General features: G+C 37.5%; 5 protein-coding genes across 5 annotated transcripts; 2 read left to right on the forward strand and 3 right to left on the reverse strand.

Moving 5' to 3' along the window:
• The first annotated feature begins 637 nt into the window (after positions 1 to 637).
• LOC108566882 (RNA polymerase II elongation factor Ell) lies at positions 638 to 8,710 on the forward strand. Its single transcript, XM_017926988.1, has 8 exons — positions 638 to 817; positions 5,889 to 5,936; positions 6,302 to 6,537; positions 6,595 to 6,959; positions 7,024 to 7,174; positions 7,386 to 8,111; positions 8,172 to 8,343; positions 8,480 to 8,710. Exons 1-8 carry the CDS (start codon positions 686 to 688, stop codon positions 8,645 to 8,647), a joined length of 1,998 nt encoding a protein of 665 aa, XP_017782477.1. The 5' UTR covers positions 638 to 685; the 3' UTR covers positions 8,648 to 8,710.
• LOC108566883 lies at positions 806 to 1,706 on the reverse strand. Its single transcript, XM_017926989.1, has 2 exons — positions 1,074 to 1,706; positions 806 to 862 (listed from the first exon to the last, which is right to left on the reverse strand). Exons 1-2 carry the CDS (start codon positions 1,463 to 1,465, stop codon positions 841 to 843), a joined length of 414 nt encoding a protein of 137 aa, XP_017782478.1. The 5' UTR covers positions 1,466 to 1,706; the 3' UTR covers positions 806 to 840.
• A 4,895-nt stretch (positions 8,711 to 13,605) lies between the features above and the next one.
• On the reverse strand, positions 13,606 to 15,183 carry LOC108566887 (cyclin-dependent kinase A-1-like). The gene is made up of 4 exons (XM_017926992.1): positions 14,951 to 15,183; positions 14,547 to 14,757; positions 14,017 to 14,493; positions 13,606 to 13,956 (listed from the first exon to the last, which is right to left on the reverse strand). The coding sequence occupies exons 1-4, from the start codon at positions 15,109 to 15,111 to the stop codon at positions 13,831 to 13,833; spliced, it is 975 nt and encodes a 324-aa protein (XP_017782481.1). The 5' UTR covers positions 15,112 to 15,183; the 3' UTR covers positions 13,606 to 13,830.
• Positions 15,184 to 15,405: 222 nt separating this feature from the next.
• On the reverse strand, positions 15,406 to 16,621 carry LOC108566885. The gene is made up of 2 exons (XM_017926991.1): positions 16,412 to 16,621; positions 15,406 to 16,361 (listed from the first exon to the last, which is right to left on the reverse strand). The coding sequence occupies exons 1-2, from the start codon at positions 16,560 to 16,562 to the stop codon at positions 15,406 to 15,408; spliced, it is 1,107 nt and encodes a 368-aa protein (XP_017782480.1). The 5' UTR covers positions 16,563 to 16,621.
• A 140-nt stretch (positions 16,622 to 16,761) lies between these two features.
• Positions 16,762 to 20,257, forward strand: LOC108566884 (DNA replication licensing factor Mcm2). Its single transcript, XM_017926990.1, has 8 exons — positions 16,762 to 16,855; positions 16,924 to 17,099; positions 17,159 to 17,345; positions 17,423 to 17,883; positions 17,938 to 18,130; positions 18,375 to 19,523; positions 19,660 to 19,842; positions 19,904 to 20,257. The coding sequence occupies exons 1-8, from the start codon at positions 16,844 to 16,846 to the stop codon at positions 20,189 to 20,191; spliced, it is 2,649 nt and encodes an 882-aa protein (XP_017782479.1). The 5' UTR covers positions 16,762 to 16,843; the 3' UTR covers positions 20,192 to 20,257.
• Positions 20,258 to 20,357: the final 100 nt, after the last annotated feature.

Genomic DNA, 20,357 nt, shown 5'->3' on the forward strand with positions numbered 1-20,357 from the left:
ATAAATTTAAATAAAATTAGTTATAGTTATTATTTTTAAAGTTAATTTGCAGAAAATCGGTGATAAAACTTAATTCTGGACATCTCATATAGATTTAACTAAAATGAGATTAATTGAAAATTATTATTGTTAAATAAATGTAAAATTGTTAAATATTGTAACAGGATTATGTTAAGTTAAACATAAATCTGACAATAATATTGGCAACTAATTTAATTAATGTTAGTTATCGATAATTTGTTAAGATATTTGTAATTTCATAGGATAAATAACGTAAAAAATATGATTTCACAGGATGATTCAAAAAGTCCCGACGGGTGTTTCTGGTTTGGTGGTGGGAGGAGATTGGCGAATGGAAAGAGAGTACTTAGTACGGGATCTAGCGGTGCAACACGGAACCGTTTGATCCTGATCGCAGTGTTGCAAATTACGGTTTCGGATTGTTTATTGCACTGCAAATAAACGGTTGGGTCTTTTACAACCCCAAAAACTTGTTTTAAGCCAATAGCATAGCATTTCCGTATATATAACCAAATATTTTTATCCTTCGAAAATACTGTTGCAGTGGTTGCAGTTCAGTGAGGTTCAGTGCACTTGCAGAACGAGGATCGTTCACAACTTCAATTTGGCATCAGTGCTTGTACGTCAGCTGGCAGTAGCCGAGTTCGAGAGTGAACAGACAGAAATGGCGGCTCTCTGTCCAGGTGTTCAGTATGGTTTATCATCGCAAGAAAGTTTTGGTGCAAATAAGGATTTGATATTTGTGAAGCTGACGGATTCCGCTTTGCGGGCCATCGAGGATTTCGTTAGGAATCAAGTAAGTACCGAATTTCATGCAGTTCATATGTCTCGCTCACGGGGCCTAGAAAAAAAATAATACATGTATATATATATATGTGTGTGTGCACACGTATATGTGAGTGTGTATATATGGTGTGTAAAATGGCAAGACGGCGGCGACGGCGGCAGCGAACAATGCCGTGACCAGGGGGGCCAAGAATGGACATATGCATTTAGCGAGCTCGTGAGTTAGATAAGTCGCCATATTTACCCAGGGGGCATCCCGAACTAACCTAAATCCATGTCCGGGGGCGGCTGGATCCGGGACCTGGGCCCCGCCGTCGCTCCGTCTACGGGCCTGCCTCGGCCACAGAGCCTGGATCGGTCGGCGGCCATCGATACTCTCTCGCCACGGCTCCCCCGGCCCCGATCTCTCCTCACGCCACGTCTGCAAACATATTGTTGCCCCTAATTCGCGAACCACCCCCGCGACCGCCCACACATCTAGGCCCTCCAGATCCGTGCCCCTGCACAGCTGCCGATCGCCAAAAAAAAAAATCGCGAAAACCAAAGCAAACGGAAAAAGGGAATGAGCCCCCTTGTTTATAAATAACCAATTTTGACAGAAGCAGCCAAAACTCGAACCAGATAGAGCAACATCGAGCTTTTCGCAATCTGATCCCATATTTTACAACAAAATATCGAAAAAAATATCCCATTCAATGACATAACGTCAAAATATTGAAACATAACCTAGATCCGCACGCCAACGGCGAACTGTCAAACTTTGACAATCTGCAGATCGGTCAGCTGTCGCCGTATCATTTTTATATATTTTCATTCCCTACGAATAACGCGCATAACATTCAAAACCAGTTTCATTTTCCTGACATTTAAATGTGCCGATTGTCTCGCGCTCGCCCGAACCTCACTCGACTCTATTTAATTATTTGTTTCATTTTTTTTCGAAATCGTACTACGCATTCTAAAAATAAGATTAAAATCGGTGTATATATATATATATATATACATTTTTTAATTCTTCGAATCCTGTGTCGCACGCTCCTGCGATTTAAATTTCTGTTGCGCAAGGGAAACAAATTATGTGACACCGCGAGCAACAATTTATGTATCATTGACACATATTCGCAACTCCCGCATGTTTCACAATTGGCGAACCGAATTTTCGTGTTAAATTCTGCACACAAGTGAATGCAACAACAAAATATATTGTTATTATTATTGGCAACAAATATTGTTGTTATTGTTTCTCCTTGTTTCGCGCGCGCTGGCCATTCTGGCAACGTTGCCGTTCGTTTCGAAACCGGACTCTCGGGCGACTTAGATTCGTTTAGACTTTCTTTTCGCGTCTCTGACGCAACCCATTAACGAATTGTGCAAGTGCAAGAAATTGATCGCACGGAACGAAATCCGTCGATTTTGATTTGATTTCATAACATCCCCCGTGTCCCGTTAGCCCTCGGCAATCCGACAACGTTGTTGTCACTTCGTTTGACAGCTGTCAACATTTAAAAATTTTCCACTTATCCGAACAAGTTGCGTTTAAATTCAAATATCTGGATTACTAGCAAGAAAGTACTCCTATGTGCAATCAGAACTCGGCGAATGCTAAAAGAAAATAGGAAACGTTGTTTTAACCCACAATGTTTATACGATTTGTTAGACTAAAAGGTGCTAATAATATAATAATAATAATAAATAAGAAGGATAAGAATACAATAATTCGATAGACAGTTATGATGGAAACCTCCAATAAATACTAATACTAAAAACTCTTTAAATCATTTAAAATCAGTGAAATGTTGTTATGTAAACGTCAATATTGAGCAACTTTCAAATTTACCAAAGCAATTTGATTCAACACATAATTTAAAAGTTTGACAGTTATCAATAGAAAAGAAATAATCTTATCATTAAAATGCTTGAATATCCATTATATTATGCTGTAATGTTTCAATTAGCAATTGCAACTAAATATTTCGATTGGCTCATTGTGTTGAATGCCGTTTCATTTCGGTTGCGGTTGATTATTTGAATTCTTGTGGTTCCTTAAATTAGAAAGTAGGTCGTCGAATATCAAGCGCATTTTGTCGAAAAAAAAAACAACAATAACAAAATAGGAACCGAAAGATGGTCGTCTAAATACTTTCAGAAAATTTTGGTATATATAGATGAAAGTATATAATGTCTGCTTTGTAAAGTGTATAAAAGGAAAGTATTTGCTTATGACCTAATATAGAGTTAAAGTTTAGACTGGAAATTTACAAAGAGTTTGAATCTGTTTATTCATTTTGGGAGTCTTTGTTTTGAGCGACGTTACTTATTTTCTGTTTGTTTAAAGTTCAGTGCCACAATCAACTAATAATATTGATAACAATTGTGGCCAAAATTAATTTTGTATAGATATGGCAGCTATGGAGACAATAAACAATGATGATCTGATAATATGGATATGAAACAATGTTGTGAAAAAAAGAAGAATCAATATTTTAATTGATGTCAAATGATCATAATAATTTGTAGGGATTTTTTCAAAGTACTAATTTAGAAAATACTAAGTGTTTCAGATTTGTAATTATTCTCCAATTTTCTCTATTAAATCGACATATTAGATCTTAGATTTACAAACATATAGAATTAATATTAAGTACTAATATGTAAGGTGCTAAAAGTTCATTGAATATTAACAGTTCTACGATCCCAATATTCTCAATTTTCATAAACTAAGCATGTTTGTAGCGCGTTCTCCATCGATTTCTCGCACGTGTAGTTTTCGATTGGTCGCAACTTCGAGGAATATTTCCTTCAATTTTGTAATCGAACGAATGAATAGAAAAAAAAGATGTTATTGTCGTTGGAAAAAGCAGCGAAATTCGTGCGCGTTTCACGTAATTATAAAATGACCACTTTCGCTGGACGTGAAAGTAACTTCGAGGATTTACGTCCATCCGAGGCATCTAGGTTCACGTCTTCGCACCAGCTCATTCTCCTCACATCCTACTGCCGGTTTCCCTTCGGTTTCGTTTCGTTTATTTCGTTGTCCTCGAAAGGAAAAGAGTGTATGTGAGAGAGAACGCAAAGTGGGTCTTGCAACATGATAGTTCCGTGCCCCGGTCGCGCGATTCCACAGGGAAGTCCCTCAACTTGACAACAGAAACGTCATCTATGCAATACGCAAGATCACGTGTTCCGGTCGTGGTTCTTTGTTTCTCCTAATCAATTGTGTTTTAAAAAGTAGGCCAAAATAAACGAAATTGAGCTCATTCCTTCCTCTCATTTTTTTATGTTACTCCTTCGGATTGCTCATTGCAATGCTTTGATGATCTCAGGAATGTAGAACGTAATTGTCGATATCCTGTAGTGGCGCATTGTATCCTAAGCGCGCTGAAACAGGGGAATTCCGACTATTAAATGATGATACTATTTGTTTCATGAATAATTTAGAAGGGCATGTTCAGTTTGGGGTGTCGTTCGATGTGTATCAAGGTATGTGTCATTGTGCAGAGGTTGCTGGGCGGCCGAAAAATCGGGCGATCATGTTAAATATCAAGTGGCCTATAGTCGTCGCGTGAATGTGTGTTGAGGTCAAGGGCGATGGCAAGTGACAGCCGCGGGGCTTCGCGTCGCGCGCGCTCCTTCGTTCGACGTTCACACGTCGACCTTCGATCACGCACTCACACTCACTGCGCGATTAACCAATCAACTCATTTGCGACCCCAAAAAGCAAAAAGGAAAGAAAGAAACGATACTAAGATTGAAGGAAAAAAGAACAAGTTCCCATGGCATTTAATGTTGTCGCCGAATCCCGAAATGCCACACCTCTCCCAACATGAGACCTCCAAAAAGCAGGACTCTGATTATGGCCGGAAATCCATCCATTCGACGATGCTCTCTCCTTCGCAACAGCTTTGACCTTTACGAGATCCAATCTCGAGGAGGTCGCCGAGCTCGTACGAACCGATCGCGCATTACAAAAGAAATAGACGTAATGTGTTTTCGATATTTTCCAAAGGTCCCTAACGAGCGATTCGTTACGACATCCAGCCGAACGTAATTATCCAGGAAGCGGGGAATTGGAGGGAACTACCGTAGCGTCGCTGCTCTGTTTTTCCCGCTCCCATAACACGTCACAAGGATAATTTTATGGAATTATCACTTGGTGTCATTACGCACAAGATTTATTCAATTACCTGGTAGTTACCGAGTAATGTGTTCGAAATATGCTCAAACGATTAATCTCTTATTAGTAAATAAGTAAATGTTGGGACACAACATTTCGAAAATGTCCACGGCGTTTAATCAGATTACGCTGTTACAAACTTCGGTTACATAAAGATACGGTTAATTGAATAAGTCGCGATTATTATATTACGACATTATCTTTGTCTGATCTACCAGGAAGCTATCCTTTCTTGGGATTGCGTAACGAACTGCGTAATATCTAACAATTATTGAAAAAACCTGCATGATTATGAACTCCGAAATATTACAGAAGTATTCGATTCTCATGTAAACCGCGAATAGCGTTATATATATATACATTTAGAAATAATTATTTGACTTTCGTCATGCTAAATGTATCCTTGATCTTGCGAATTTTCTTACCGGAAGTAGTTCACCAGATTTAATTCAAAATGTTATTTGAAGCAAATTGAAATATAATCAACCCATTTAATGTTTATTACGCAAACGATAATTGGACGTCAAAGACTTTCAAGACGATCAAACTTAATCGAAAATTGATTAAACACGATGTCTAATTAATATATTATCATTATTTTTTGTCCAAAAATATATATCAAATAATCAGGAATATCCAATGTCCTACAATTATAAAGTTCAATAATCGATATATCTATTCATACCATTGTTATAGTAAATGCGTAATATTCTATTTATATTTCTGGCCGCTTAGTGTATTAAATCTTGCTACTGTAGTAATGTAAAAAACTTTTTTATTTGAAAAATGAAAAATTACCATAAAATGTTGATGAACTGTCTTTGTGTGTATTGAAATGGTGGTCTCTATTTGCAGGAAAACAACTTCCTTCAAGTAAATCTTGTTTACATTTTCTTCTTTGTTACAGAATAAATTAAATAAAGCACCGACGATAAAGTTCCTTGGCAATGAAGGGGTAAGTGTCAATGAGAAGTTATGATGCGTTGTCATTCAGGAACAAATAGGTATTTGTATCGGAAATTAAGTTAAGATCAATGACGATTTTCAGAGTCGCCCAATTATTCTGCGTGCGTCAACTTCGGAGGCGCACGCGATGATTTATGTAAGTGGCGTAATGCGCTGCAAACAAGATCAACTTTGGTAATTGGATGCAACGATACTTTCCATTGATGCTGTAGTTCACAATGAGTGTTAAATTGTGGAAGCTGCGCAGTATCTTATTTATTTATTCCTGAATGATTGCAAGATTGGCTGACATTATGTTTTGTATGCTCTTTAGCCTCATCATTAATCCCGATTGTTGTGTTTCTTTTCTTGCAGCAATTGTCGTTCCCGTCTCACCACAATGGTAACAATTCGTTCAACTTTTCCATGTCGAGCACGTCGGACATGGAAGGTCCTGGCGGCAGCTTGGAGTGTGTCCAGCAGCCTCTCCGTGGAAATCTTGCCAATCTCGGACCAGTTCAGCACAAGCTCCGCATCCTCGCGAACGACGACGTTTACGAGACCACCAGACAACGCATGTCCGTTGCCGAAGAGAATCATAAAAACAAATGGTATGCTGATTCGTCTTAATAAAAAAAGTTCATTTCTAATGATTTGTTTTTTTGCAGTGCTCGTGAGATTAAGATGAACCAAACAGATATAGGCAGGAAGGTGAAGGTGAAACATATGCCGGGCAGGCCAGTTCCGCCGCCTCCACCTCGCAAGGAGACTATGTCGATGAGGGACGCACTCACCAAGCCGTACACGGGGGGCGGTGGTGGCTTGCCTATAATGTCCAATAACAATAAATCGTCGCCAGGATCTCTGAACGGGCTTTCCAACGGTTTGGGTAGTAACCAGGTCAGCAGTTCGAAGCCTCAGAACAAACCGTCTATACCGGATATCGCCAAAAGGCCGATCAAAGAGCGTATGATCCATATGCTCGCGCTGAGGCCGTTCAAGAAGATTGAGCTCTACGATCGCCTCACAAAAGGTTAGCTGGAACTACATCTTTCATTCTTGTAATATTAATGTATAACTCATTGTAATATTTACAGACGGTTTACGTGAGAAAAACGCAATGATGTCCGTGCTGAAGCAGATCGCCTGTCTGAAGGACAACTCTTACCATTTGAATAGGGCCATGTGGAACGATGTCCACGAGGATTGGCCTTTCTATACTGATTCGGAAAGACAAGTGCTCAAAAGGTTAGATTAATATTTAAATTTTATTCAACTAATTGAAAGACAATTACTCATTATCAATTACCTCCTCATATTGAACTCTGCTAAATTGTATCATTCATATTCACTGACAAGTTTGTTGGAAACATCAGCAATGTTTTCAGAATTTTTCTACTCATTACATATACGTGGTAGGTTTTAAAATTTGACTGACATTTTATGATGGTGTTTGCAGGCGAAAGCCACAGAATTTAACTCCGCCTGGTAGCAGTGATGGAGGCAGCTCGGGCAGCGGCCACTCCCCTACCAGTACTCATCCGGGATCACCGCCGCTGCCGGTCTCTTCCGCAGTGGGGTCATCTACGAAGAGGCCTGGCTATTTTGACGGCGTCGACGGGTTACCCACAAAGAAGCCGCGTGTCTCACACTTCCAAAAACCAACAGAACAAACGTCCACGTATCCGCAGAACAACAGCCAGCGTCGCACCGCCATCGACTCTCGTGATACCAGCAACATGAACCCACGCAGCAGGGAATCACCAAACACCAACGGCTACCACAACAACCATCATCACAATAATTACCATGAGAAGCGGTCGATCAGTGACGAAGATGACCACCACACCACGACAACCATCGCCACCACTACCACAAACAGCAGCGCCATTACCACACCGCCGAGCAGGAAGCGCGAAACGCCTCCACCAGTCTCCCATATGCAGTTGAATAACCACAACAACAAATACGCCGCCAAGGAAGTACTAGTAGACAGGACGGCCGCCAACAATGGTCTGCTTAATGGCAGCCGCTCTAAGTTTGAGGATGGCAAGAAGGATCGCCACTACGGCAGCGGACGTGTTTCCTCAAGCACGCAAAACAAGATCGCGCGCGTTAGCCCGGACAGCCAATCAGATAGGATAGCGCTGCCTCCGCAAACCGACGAATTTCCCGATTATGTAAAGTGAGTAGTTTTTTTCTGTTCCATTCGACAATCGCTCATCCATCCATCTTACGTCTACAGAGAATATACCATTATTAAGGACATCGAGCAGCGTCGCCGTTACAAAACGGATTTTAATAAACATTACGAGGAGTATAAAGAACTGCATGGCGTTGTTGAAAAAGTTTCAAATAGATTTACTCAACTCGAGGGCAGACTCAAGACGGAGGATACATCTACTGAACAATATAAAGTAAGTTACAGTTACATATCTATTTTTCTATTTATTATTAGCGTTTCACTATAATAGTACCTTTCACGGTACACATTTTAATGTACAATCATATATTACCACTTCAACAATATAATAGTTGATGTTATGTCATAAGGATTTGCAACGACAGATACTGAGGGAGTATCAAGACACCAAGAAGGATAGAGAAGCAACACATGCTAAAAATCGGTTCCAGTACCTGCATGACAAGCTGTCGCACATAAAGCAGCTCGTCTTTGATTACGATCAGATGTACACCGACCAGATGGATATCAGGTACTGACAGTGGACTGCGGCCCATTGGCCAATGACATATGACCGATCATCATATATACGTTACGGACAACTACAATTACCACCAATGGACGACGACGCAACGGGATCAACGTTCTTTCACGAGTGCTTCATGCGACACACCAAGCAGTGTTGTTTTGTTTGATTGATTGGCAGCCACCAAACCAATCTATCGAAATAATACACCCCAAATGCCCACCCCTCTCAACTATATCTCTCTCATTTATATATATATATAAACATATATAAGACAGAAAAAAGAAAAAATAATATTAAGATATCAATCAAACAACTAGAGTCTATCTATATATATGGCATATATTATGTATATTTTGATATGGAGTGTGTAAATAATTATTTTCGAGTGGGACCTGGTAAAGAATCAAGTTTTATTTTATTTTTTTCTAATTTTATTAATGATTATTATAACTACTATTTTTTATTATTATGTTTGTATAATTTACGAAGTGGACTTAAGCAGTGCATTTTTGTTTCTGTCTCTGTTATATACGTTTTATTCTAGAATTATTGCTTGGGTGGAGCGCGGAGCAAACGGTATCTCTCCACCCATACAAAACAAAAAATAGAAAAAACAAAAAAAGAGGATGTTGATGATAATAATAAAAAGAAGACAAAGCAGAAGGAAAATCAAGACACGCCCGCAGTGATATTACGATATCCGGAGCAGCCTGCAATCCGGAACCACATTCTTTTTATTTATAAGTAGTCTCAATATCGACGTGTAACTGAATTTTACTTCCGATTTCTATGCATAGTTTATTTAGTGAGTAATTGAAAAAAAAAACAAAAAAGATATATATTATATATAAGTATATATATATATATATATGAAATGAAAGAAAAAGTATGCCTTATATAAATAAATAAATAATTAATACAAAACCTAGCGAAAAAAAATTATATAAAAGAATAAAATGCAAAATATTATATTATAATTAGCGGAAAGAGATGCGACTTTTGTTGATTGCTCAAGGAAGAAAACAAGGCGCGCGATTTTATTTAATGTCTAATATTTAGGGAATAAAAGGAAAACTGATTATTATTATGATTATTATTTTGGAAACGCGGATGAGGGTATCTCCTTGCCTTATGACGGAGCCCGTCGAAATTTTGGGCCTAACCATGATGCACTTTGTACCAATTTTTGTTTATTTGTAAATACTTTAAGTACAGTATGTTTTATCTTAATTTTCTGGCATTTGTTTTGATTGTTTTTTTATTACATATATGAAATCATCGTTCGGCAAAAGTTGTGTCGGATGTGGAGAGGCGGCGAGGAAGAAACCGCCCGCTGCAATTGACCTGATTTTGCGAAGGCTGTACTAGTAGTATTATAATCAGATTTGCTGCAATCGTCATGAGCACATTGCATTTCATCAAATGCTTCAAATCGACCCATTCTTAGACTGCGCCAAAGAAGCAAGGATGGGAGTAATTAACTGATTTAAGGAAGATATGATGAGTTGGTAATGGAAAGTTCTATTGTTTTTTTCTCTTCTTAATTATTATTTAAACTTATTTTTTTTATTGAAAAATTTCGATGTTATTAGTGTGTCAATTCAAAGCACGCGATCGTTTTTGGGCGTTTACACATGCATCGTCACACGCACATATTTATCGATTAATTTATTTTTTATTTAGTCATTAAAACTTATTCTTTTGACTGGTTGAGTCCATGCAATTCTTTCTTTATTTATTCACGCATCGTTTACAACTTTTTCCAAATTCACATCCCGCACCAACCTCTGGTAAACTTTCCATTACCAATTTATTTTGTTAGTTTGGGCTTCAAATTGTAAAACTAGTTACACTGGGCAGTAGCTTTCTCATATTTAATATTATTGGAGCTTATGTGGATTTTTTTAAATAATTACTCTATTTGTATTGTTATTGGTATTTCGTGCCATAGAAAATATATTTATATATACTTCGTCGAATGTCGGGCGTTTCCGGTGCGCAATTGCCGATTCGCTTCTCCGTTTAGTCCATGGCAACCGAATTGTTCAAACCAATTGCGGATCGGTAACATATTCATGGGTGCAATCAGTATTTATCGCCATTAGTTAAGTTACAGTTACCCGCAGACAAAAGACGACAGACATCGCGCAATCTCTAGGGCATTTAGCGCCTCCTATGTTTCTGTAATTAATGTTATTGACATAATTAATTTAGATAAAAAAAAAACAACCGACGTCTCCCAAACTGTGCCAAAAAATAAATAAAACAAATATGATTATACTAAAAGCAAATACTAGGTTGTATAAGTAGACACACAGAGAGAGAGAAAAGTGCGAGAGGATTAGTGAGTGTGAGACTGTTTACTTTTTTGAGGTTTCGTTTTGTTTTTATGGCAAAAAAAAAGAAATGGCTAAAATGAGAGATAGATAGAGAGAGGAACGGCAACAGCAACATTTCTTTGTATCTCAGGAATTAATGATATTATTATGAACAAAAGAACACCGGGGAGTGGCTATGCTTCTACATTACCATAGCTACCAAAAAAAGAACGTAAACAAGATAAAACGCGAACCGTGGATTGTTTGCTCTCGTCTATATGTATTTTTGTATAGATATAATTTAAAGATCGAAAATATCGTTTTATTTGTTGTTCGTTTCGTTTGTTTTCTCTTTTTGTTTGACTAGGAAAAGAATCAACTTAGAGAGAGAATATAGGTGCCTTAAAGTTAACACAAAAAAATGTCGTAGACCACAGTAAAACGAGAAGAAGCTTGTAGCCTTATATACCGAACATTGCCTGAAAAGAAATTTGAAATTCTAAAAAAAAAAGAAAAGAATATGAAGAAAACCGTCAGGGATCTGCCAGCCACAGACAAATCAAAATTTCAGAAAGAAATTGAAGAATATGCCTTATTAATGAAGAGAGAGATAAATTAACATTTCCGTAGTTGCCTCACGAACCGGAACCACAGGACAGTTTCTATTATATTCAGTTAATTTTGTTTATGTTTTGTGCGCAATTATCAGTGGCAAAAAATTATTCAACATACACACCCATTTATACATATATATATAACTATAAATACAGTATATGTAATGTAAACATATAAACTAATAGATAGGAGAGCTTCGTAGCGCGCGCGCTCATTAAGTTAACCCATACGTATAATTTTCAATGTCCCCAAATGCAAAAGAATAACATATGTTATATGGAAATCTGTGATGGTCTCACTCATTCCAAATTTAGGTCCACTGTTGTTGTTACTATTATTATTTTCGTTATATTAATTCACTGATTTCTGTTAGGGGGCGGTAGGCGTGGCCTGGGATCGCTGGTCAAACCGAATGCCAATATGCAATGATGAAAATTGCCGTCGTTTCTATTGACATGATACAAAAAAATAAAAATAAATGTGAATTCGTCCAAACACGTACTTCCAGAAAAAAAAATAGGAATACCCGTCCACGCCCGCCCCCCTCGCAAGCGTCCTGCCAATCAGATTGTCCGTCGACACGCGCTGACGCGATCAGGTTGTGATTGTACATACAAACATTATATTTTATGATCTTCGATGACGACCTCGGCCTGACCTTGACTCATCAAACTATATTATAATTATTTTATTATTTCTTTTTTTTTGTTTGTTTCAAAGATAAAGAAAGAAAAAAATGGATATACATACATATAGAAGATATTCATTAAGCAAATACCATTGTAACTAAGATTATTATGAGAAAAAAAACGTAAAAAAATAATGAAAATATATTATAAATAATATATATTATATATTTAAATAATTTAGATATATGCTTAATCTTATTATCATTATTTCGTTTCTGTCTGTCTTGCTTCATTATGACAGCCCGTCTCGTTAAGAGGCTTAAAAAACAGTATACACGTATTTTGCCGACAAGAAAATAAAGAAACTTGGATGAAAAGAGGAAAAGAAGAAAGGTTGCGAGCGTTCGTTACTCGCAATCTCATATATATTCTGGGGTTGTGTAATTTTTCACGCATACATATTTGTTTTGTTTCCAATTGTTATTTGTTATTACCATCGTCGTCGTCCGTTAGATTCTGCATATTCAATTTTTTTTATTTTGTTAAGGGCATAAATAGAATATATAAGTCGTCATTATCATCATCGTTAATTTCCGGTGGACGCACTCGTGCAGACTCGTGCCCCGACTAAAACATATTATATTTATATATATATATAGACATACAGGAGAGAAAAAGCACAGACTGCGAACTCCCTATAGGGCGAAAACCTATATTATTATTTTTTTGTTTAATTATTATTACTATTATTTGTAATTATTATTTGTTTCTTACCGTGCAGAGAGTTCTTACTGTACTTTTTCAAACGTGATTTATTTTATATACTCGTGCAGAGTCTGCACGCCGGTCTGTAGTATGTTCTTTTTTTTTAAATTATAACTGTCTTCTAAAATGCGGATGTGTAAAATATTTGATGATGCCGATCAATCCGATGGATGGGAAGGAAACAATCGATGAATGATATGAGATAAACTGATATACCGGGTTGTGATGATTCGCACACACGCGGGTGGGCGGTCGGACCGTAGCTCCTCCCCCTTATTTTATCAACATTCATTCACGACACAAAACACTACAAACACACATATAAATACTACACTACACACAAGTACGAGGAAAAGAAAGATAATATATTTGAATGTAAATCTACTATCCAAGTGGCTTGGTTTTTTTATAATAACATTATTATGTTTTATTGTAAATTTGAACTATGCAATATATTTAAAAGCATTATGAAAATGACAGACAGACATGGTTTTTCTTTTACATCCATATCCGCCTCCGTCTTTTCATCAGTTCTGATTTCAGCGTACGCGGGCCCAATTTGAATCACAACTTCTTAACTTTGCAGATTTCTCTTCTTCCACTTCCAACGATGTAAGTATCATAATAAATAGTTCAATAAATAGTTTTAAAAAATAGAATCGATTTATTTAGTATCCAATATATACAATCCTTTGTCATAATGATTCAAATATATGTAGGAGAAAAAATGTCATCTTTCAATTACTTAAAATTAATAAACATACAATCCATTAGGATTTTAGAAAATTGTTGATTCGAAACGACTATCTTAAAGTTAGATCCCGGCTCTATGTGTTTCGAATTCAATTAATGTAGATTAACTACGGTTAATTTTGCGAAAAACCTTCGAAGGATTGCAGCTCGGGCGAAGTCAGTTTCGTATGCTTCAGGTAATCAGTCTTCAAGGCTTCTCTAGCAGTGAATCGCTTAGCCGGATTGTACTCTAGTATGCTCTGAAATTGAAATTAATCATTATTGTGTGAAAGTTTTCATCGAGCGTATATTGCATTTACCAATAAAAAATCTTTCTGCTGAGGTGTGTGAAAATCGATATGATCGGACAGATCCTGAGGTTCCCATTTCGGGAAAGAACTGCGGTAATCTGGAAGACTCGTGCATCCCGGCCAGGTTGATTCGTTAGGTGTGCCGCAAATCTTGAACATTTTATATACCTGATCGATCTCGGAATCACCGGTAAATATGGCTTTCTTGGTGATCATCTCAGCCATAATGCAAGCTAAACTCCACACGTCCACTCCAGGTCCATACATCTTTGATCCCAGCAGCAATTCAGGAGCCCTATACCAAAGCGTTACCACCTCGTGCGTGTAAGCTCTAATCGGGACCATAAAACACCTACTCAAACCAAAATCTGCTAACTTGATGTGCCCTTCCTTGTCTATCAGTATGTTCTGTGGTTTCAAATCGCGATGCAAAATCCTATGTGAATGTAAGTATGCCAAACCCTCAAATAATTGCTTCACATAGCTCTGGAAAAAATGTATTATATAATTATAGCAAGTAATTACTATAATCAACAAACCTTGATTAAATCCTCTGGCAAACGCTCCTTAGATAAATCCAGATAATTTTTCAAATCCAACTCAAGATATTCAAAGATCAAATATATTGACTTTTGATCCCCGCATATGATATCCAGGAGCTCCACAATGCTTGAATGATGCAAATCTTTTAAAAGGCAAATTTCCCGGATGGCTGTAGAAGGTATGCCCTCTGAGTCTCGATTCTCATATCTTTAAAAGAAGCTCACTTTCAGTCATGAAACTCCAATGGTAAGGGTGGAATACATTAGTTGTTTAGTGGGATAGCAAAGTAAGCAGAATCATGTGGTGCTACGGCTATGTTAAAATGAAACGTAAAACACACAGATTCAACTTACCTTAAGAGTCCCCATCATCATCTGCAGAGAGCTAAGCAGCAACTCACCTGTCCAGTTTCATCTTCTTTAGAGCCACAAATTTGCCAGTGATTTTATCCTTAGCTTTGTACACAACGCCATACGTACCTTCGCCGGCTTTTCGCAGCTTAATGAATTTGTCCAATTTGTTGGCATTTTGGGACAGCGTGTCAGAGGATACGGTTAACATTTTGGTTGATCAATGACATGAAAATAAGCGGGAAAACAGACTAACGTCCCCACCGACACGCAAACGACGAGCCATTTTTTATCCATACTAATGAAAAGAGCGCGCGCGCATCTCCAGCTGCTAGAAATTCAAGCGTAAACATCAAATTGTATTAAACAATATAAGATGTACAATATTAAATGTTATTTTATATATAACATTTACAAAAAACGTTATTAATTACAAATAATATCTGCTTGCAATTAACTGTACTCGTACCAATTTTGCAGACTATGAATAAATAAAAACAAAATATTATTTTAAAATTAATTTATTATTTTTCATCCGAATAAACAAGTAATACTCCAAATCTTTTACAAACGACTTCAACAACCTGTACCTCCTCTTTGGAGTCCTTCCAAACTCGTCCTTAACATTCCGCTGATCATTACTCAAAGTCTTCAGATGTTTCTTCTCCAGCTTCAAATGCTCTACCAACAACGTAAGCTGCATGGGAACGGAGAGATTTGGGAAATTATCTAAACCAAATAACGCGACCTTATCGTTTTCCGTTAATTCCTTTACTGGTTTCATTCCAATTATTCCGTCCTCTATGGACGCTTTCACGTCCACATACTTTTCAATATTTTGTCCCATGCTTAAGCTAATTTTTGAATAATCAAGCCTTCGCAAATGCAATTGTTTCAGTATCATAAAATCATTGTAATTATTCAAAGCAGTGATATCCTTCAAGCAGTATTCCGGTTCACGAATCGGATAAACAACACTGTTTTTCAGCACATTGTATCCAGTTCTGTTTAAAGTGTCAGTTTCCATGGCATCTTCACATACCTCTTCTACAGTTTCTTGTAAATTTAGTTCAGGTATGACAGGTAGATTATGATCTAATTGCTGACTATTTTTCTTTTTCAACTTTGCTTCCTTAATAATATGTTTGGACACAATCATATCCACTTTAATATCCTTTTCTACCAAATTTTCTTCAATATTCAAACTTCCATTTTGTATCTTATCAAGAACTTTTTCATATGATTCTTTAAAAACAATATCCCTTAAATCATCTTTGCTCACATTGACTAGTTCTTCTACAGGCACCTCCTGCCAAGTAAGGGACAGAACTTTGGTGGTTTTGCCAATACATTTGAGATTAATGGGGGTCTTCTTATAGTACATAGATGATGATGCAGCATTTGCTTGATCTTCCTCTTTAAAGAAAAGGTTTGTGCCAAAGTAAGCATCCTCGTATTTACCTAGATAACATTAATTTTTAAACAACTGTTTTAAAGTTCATGTACCTTACCTGAGAAAACCTGGTCACTGATTTGCACATATGGCTTGCTGGTGTCAAGTTTGGCCATTTTAAAGAACATATTTGGATTGGCGAAGAAACTTTGTTCGATTTTATCTTGAAAATCCAACATAATATATTGTTCCTCGTAATCCGTTGCCATCGTATTTATTTATATTATTGGTTATGTTATTAGGGGTTATGTTGTTTTGAAATTATGACTTCAATAATAAAGCTGAAATTATCTGCAAAAACAGAGTTTCGCCGAACATAATATTACCAACATACCAACGAAAAACTATAAAGTAACTAACATTTTCCCGCCAAATAAACGTTTACTTTTGCATTGGTTAGGAATCAAAAGCAGCAACAAGTCGTTTATTTGTACATTATTTTTATTCTAATAAGATAGTTAAAGATAAAGGACAGCAAAAATCATACATCATGTCTGGAAGGGTATGCAATTTACTTTTTTTTATTTGTTTGAGCAGTATTATAATAATATATGTTTAAATAACTTATAGAGGGAATCTGAATCTTCCCCTGTGCGTTCAGCGGTGGACGCTAGATCGGCGATGACATCCCCAGTTCAGGATTTTGAGCCATTTGAAGATGAAGGGGCTTTGCTGGGTGATATGTCTCAGTTGGATGAGATGGAGGAAGATGATGGAGAAGGATTGTTTGAGGATAACATGGAAAAGTATGCAAGATACTTCCAAATTTCTTGATCCAATATGTAACTCTTTTGGTTTATTTTAGTGATTATCGTCCTATGCCAGCTTTGGATAGATATGATCCAGATATATTGGACAATGATGAATATGATGATATGTCACAGGGTGATAGGATGGCAGCAGAGGCTGAGATTAGAAGGAGGGAAAGAGAAATGGGCATTCTACGGAGAGATGATAGAGAACTGTTTTATGATAAAGCAGATGAGGATGAGGTACAATATTAATAACTTATATAGCTTTGCAAAGTTTAAGAAAGTTAAATTTTTAAATATAATTTTAATTGATGTAGGATCCAAGGCAAAAGAAAAGAAGGATGGCAGAGAAAGCAGCCACTGGTGAAACAGAGGACACAGAGTTAATTGAGTCTATTGAGAATCTAGAAGATACAAAAGGTTACACAATTAAGGAATGGGTCTGCATGATTGGGCCGCGTACTGAAATCGTAAACAGATTCAAGAATTTCCTAAGGACATATGTGAATAGCAAGGGCCATTATGTTTATAAAGACAGGGTGCGACGAATGTGCGAAAATAATCAGTCCAGTTTCACCGTCGAATTTCCAAATTTAGCCAATAAAGAGCACGTACTAGCTTATTTCTTGCCAGAGGCGCCCTTCCAAATGTTGGAGATTTTCAATGAAGTAGCTAAAGAGATTGTTCTCACAATTTTCCCAAGCTACGAACGCGTCACCAACGAAATCCATGTACGAATTTCAGATTTGCCCCTTATCGAGGAGTTGCGAACTTTTAGGTGAGCATCGTTCTTCAAGTTTCAGTTCGAAGTCTTAAAAGATTATAATTTTAGGAAGTTGCACGTAAATCAATTAGTGCGAACATTGGGTGTTGTTACTGCTACCACCGGAGTATTGCCACAGTTGTCTGTGGTAAAATATGATTGTAACAAGTGTGGCTTTATTTTAGGCCCTTTCGTACAGTCCCAGAATGCTGAAGTTCAACCAGGTTCTTGTCCTGAGTGTCAAAGTATGGGACCTTTTATGGTAAGTTTTATTAATGCCATAATTTCTGTCGCCCTTTCGGTATTTATCTGTTAGACAGCGTTGGCTATCTCAAATAGCTAAAAAAAATTGTGATTTCGAATAAGACAAAAATAACTTTTTTTAAGTAGAGAAGTGGATCGCGGTAGCTTTTTAAGAATAAATCGTTAAAGTTTCCTATTGGATTTTAATCCGTAAAATAAGTTGCTCGTTTTTTTAAATTACTAAATGATATATTTTTATTTAGATTAATATGGAACAAACTGTATATCGAAACTACCAAAAAGTCACGTTACAAGAGTCGCCGGGGAGGATCCCGCCAGGTCGCGTCCCACGATCAAAAGAGTGCATCTTATTGGCAGATTTGTGTGATCGCTGCAAGCCGGGAGATGAAGTAGACGTTACCGGAGTGTATACGAATAACTACGATGGTTCGTTGAATACGGAGCAGGGATTCCCTGTGTTTTCCACGGTGATCTTCGCCAATCATTTGGTAGTAAAAGATTGTAAGCAGATCGTCCAATCGTTGACGGACGATGACATCAATGCCATCGTTAAGATGAGCAAGGACCACAGAATTGCGGATAGAATTATAGCGTCAGTAGCTCCGTCCATTTATGGACACGATTACATTAAGCGGGCGCTAGCGCTCGCTCTCTTCGGAGGTGAACCTAAGAATCCTGGGCAGAAACACAAAGTCAGAGGCGATATAAACGTCTTGATTTGCGGTGATCCGGGTACTGCAAAATCGCAGTTTTTAAAATTCGTGGAGAAAATAGCACCGCGTGCTGTCTTCTCCACCGGCCAAGGTGCCAGTGCTGTTGGTTTGACGGCTTACGTGCGGAGAAATCCGACTACGAGAGAATGGACTCTAGAGGCTGGAGCACTCGTCCTGGCTGACCAAGGTGTCTGTCTCATCGACGAATTCGATAAAATGAACGACCAGGATCGTACCTCCATCCATGAAGCCATGGAACAACAATCCATCTCAATCTCGAAAGCGGGAATAGTTACCAGTCTTCAGGCCAGATGTTCGGTGATTGCCGCATCCAATCCTATGGGCGGCCGCTACGACGCCAGTATGACCTTTGCGGAAAATGTCAACCTTTCCGATCCGATTCTCTCCCGTTTCGATATCCTCTGCGTCGTCCGCGATGAAGTCGATCCCATCCAAGACCAGCATTTGGCCAAGTTTGTCGTCTCTTCGCATATCAAGCATCATCCATCCAAGCGTGATGAGCTTATAGATTCGTCGGACGTTGATGAGTTACAGATTCCTCAAGAGATGCTCAAGAAGTACATCGTCTACGCTAAACAAAACGTGCATCCAAAACTCCAAAATATGGATCAAGACAAAGTAGCTAATATTTACAGTCAACTTCGACAGGAATCTTTGGTGAGTTATTTTATTAACAATTATAATAATAAACGTAATGTATTACATATATGTTTACATACAAAGGAATGTTTATTAATATTTATAAATAATTTAATTTATTACTAACAGATAAATAATTGTTATTTTTTTCTAGGCAACTGGATCATTGCCAATCACGGTGAGACACATTGAGAGCATGATAAGAATGGCGGAGGCTCACGCCAGGATCCATCTGAGGGATTATGTTCAGGAGGATGACGTCAATATGGCAGTGAGAATGATGTTGGAGAGTTTCGTGGAAACGCAGAAGTACAGCGTGATGAAATCGATGAGACAGGTAATGTTGATCAAGTCGTATTTGCTTAAAAACTCTTTATGTTACATTATCACCATTTCAGGTGTTCCAACGGTACTTGCTGTTCAAAAAGGACCACAGCGAGCTGCTATTCTATATCCTTAGGCAGCTTGCGCAGGATCAATTGACGTTCTTGAGAGGAACAAATGCCAGCGAAGCTCTCACTATCGAGATCGACGAGAAGGATCTGAAGGATAAAGCGAAACAACTTGATGTGCACGACTTGAAACCATTCTACCAGAGTAAGGTATTCGAAAGCAACAACTTCATTTACGATTCCAAGAGGAAAATCATTATACACACAGTGACGGATAATGATGTGGAAGACTGAGGATTTTAGAAAAAATCATTTTTATTCTTATGTGTTTAACATGTTTATTATATTTTTTATACAATACATATGTAGTTTTTTTTTGTCCCAACAAATTTGTAAACATATTTTGTTTGAAAAGGAATACAAATGTTTAATGTATTACCATTATAAATATGATTAATAT

The sequence above is a fragment of the Nicrophorus vespilloides genome, unplaced genomic scaffold (genome assembly GCF_001412225.1).
Source record: "Nicrophorus vespilloides isolate i.1.1-1 unplaced genomic scaffold, Nicve_v1.0, whole genome shotgun sequence".
Classification (NCBI taxonomy): Eukaryota; Metazoa; Arthropoda; class Insecta; order Coleoptera; family Silphidae; genus Nicrophorus; species Nicrophorus vespilloides.

Excerpts from the sequence above, each read along its gene's own strand:
- LOC108566882 (XM_017926988.1), top strand. The coding sequence starts at position 686 with ATGGCGGCTCTCTGTCCAGGTGTTCAGTATGGTTTATCATCGCAAGAA. Across the intron at positions 5,937-6,301 it reads AGTTCCTTGGCAATGAAGGG|CAATTGTCGTTCCCGTCTCA; the intron begins GTAAGTGTCAAT and ends CTTTTCTTGCAG. Across the intron at positions 6,538-6,594 it reads GAGAATCATAAAAACAAATG|TGCTCGTGAGATTAAGATGA; the intron begins GTATGCTGATTC and ends GTTTTTTTGCAG.
- LOC108566883 (XM_017926989.1), bottom strand. The coding sequence starts at position 1,465 with ATGGGATCAGATTGCGAAAAGCTCGATGTTGCTCTATCTGGTTCGAGT. Across the intron at positions 863-1,073 it reads GCCCCCGGACATGGATTTAG|GCCCCGTGAGCGAGACATAT; the intron begins GTTAGTTCGGGA and ends TTTTTTTTCTAG.
- LOC108566887 (XM_017926992.1), bottom strand. The coding sequence starts at position 15,111 with ATGTTAACCGTATCCTCTGACACGCTGTCCCAAAATGCCAACAAATTG. Across the intron at positions 14,758-14,950 it reads AAGAAGATGAAACTGGACAG|ATATGAGAATCGAGACTCAG; the intron begins GTGAGTTGCTGC and ends CTTCTTTTAAAG. Across the intron at positions 13,957-14,016 it reads AGCAGAAAGATTTTTTATTG|AGCATACTAGAGTACAATCC; the intron begins GTAAATGCAATA and ends TTTCAATTTCAG.
- LOC108566885 (XM_017926991.1), bottom strand. The coding sequence starts at position 16,562 with ATGGCAACGGATTACGAGGAACAATATATTATGTTGGATTTTCAAGAT. Across the intron at positions 16,362-16,411 it reads CAGTGACCAGGTTTTCTCAG|GTAAATACGAGGATGCTTAC; the intron begins GTAAGGTACATG and ends AATGTTATCTAG.
- LOC108566884 (XM_017926990.1), top strand. Across the intron at positions 19,524-19,659 it reads AACTTCGACAGGAATCTTTG|GCAACTGGATCATTGCCAAT; the intron begins GTGAGTTATTTT and ends ATTTTTTTCTAG. Across the intron at positions 19,843-19,903 it reads TGATGAAATCGATGAGACAG|GTGTTCCAACGGTACTTGCT; the intron begins GTAATGTTGATC and ends TCACCATTTCAG.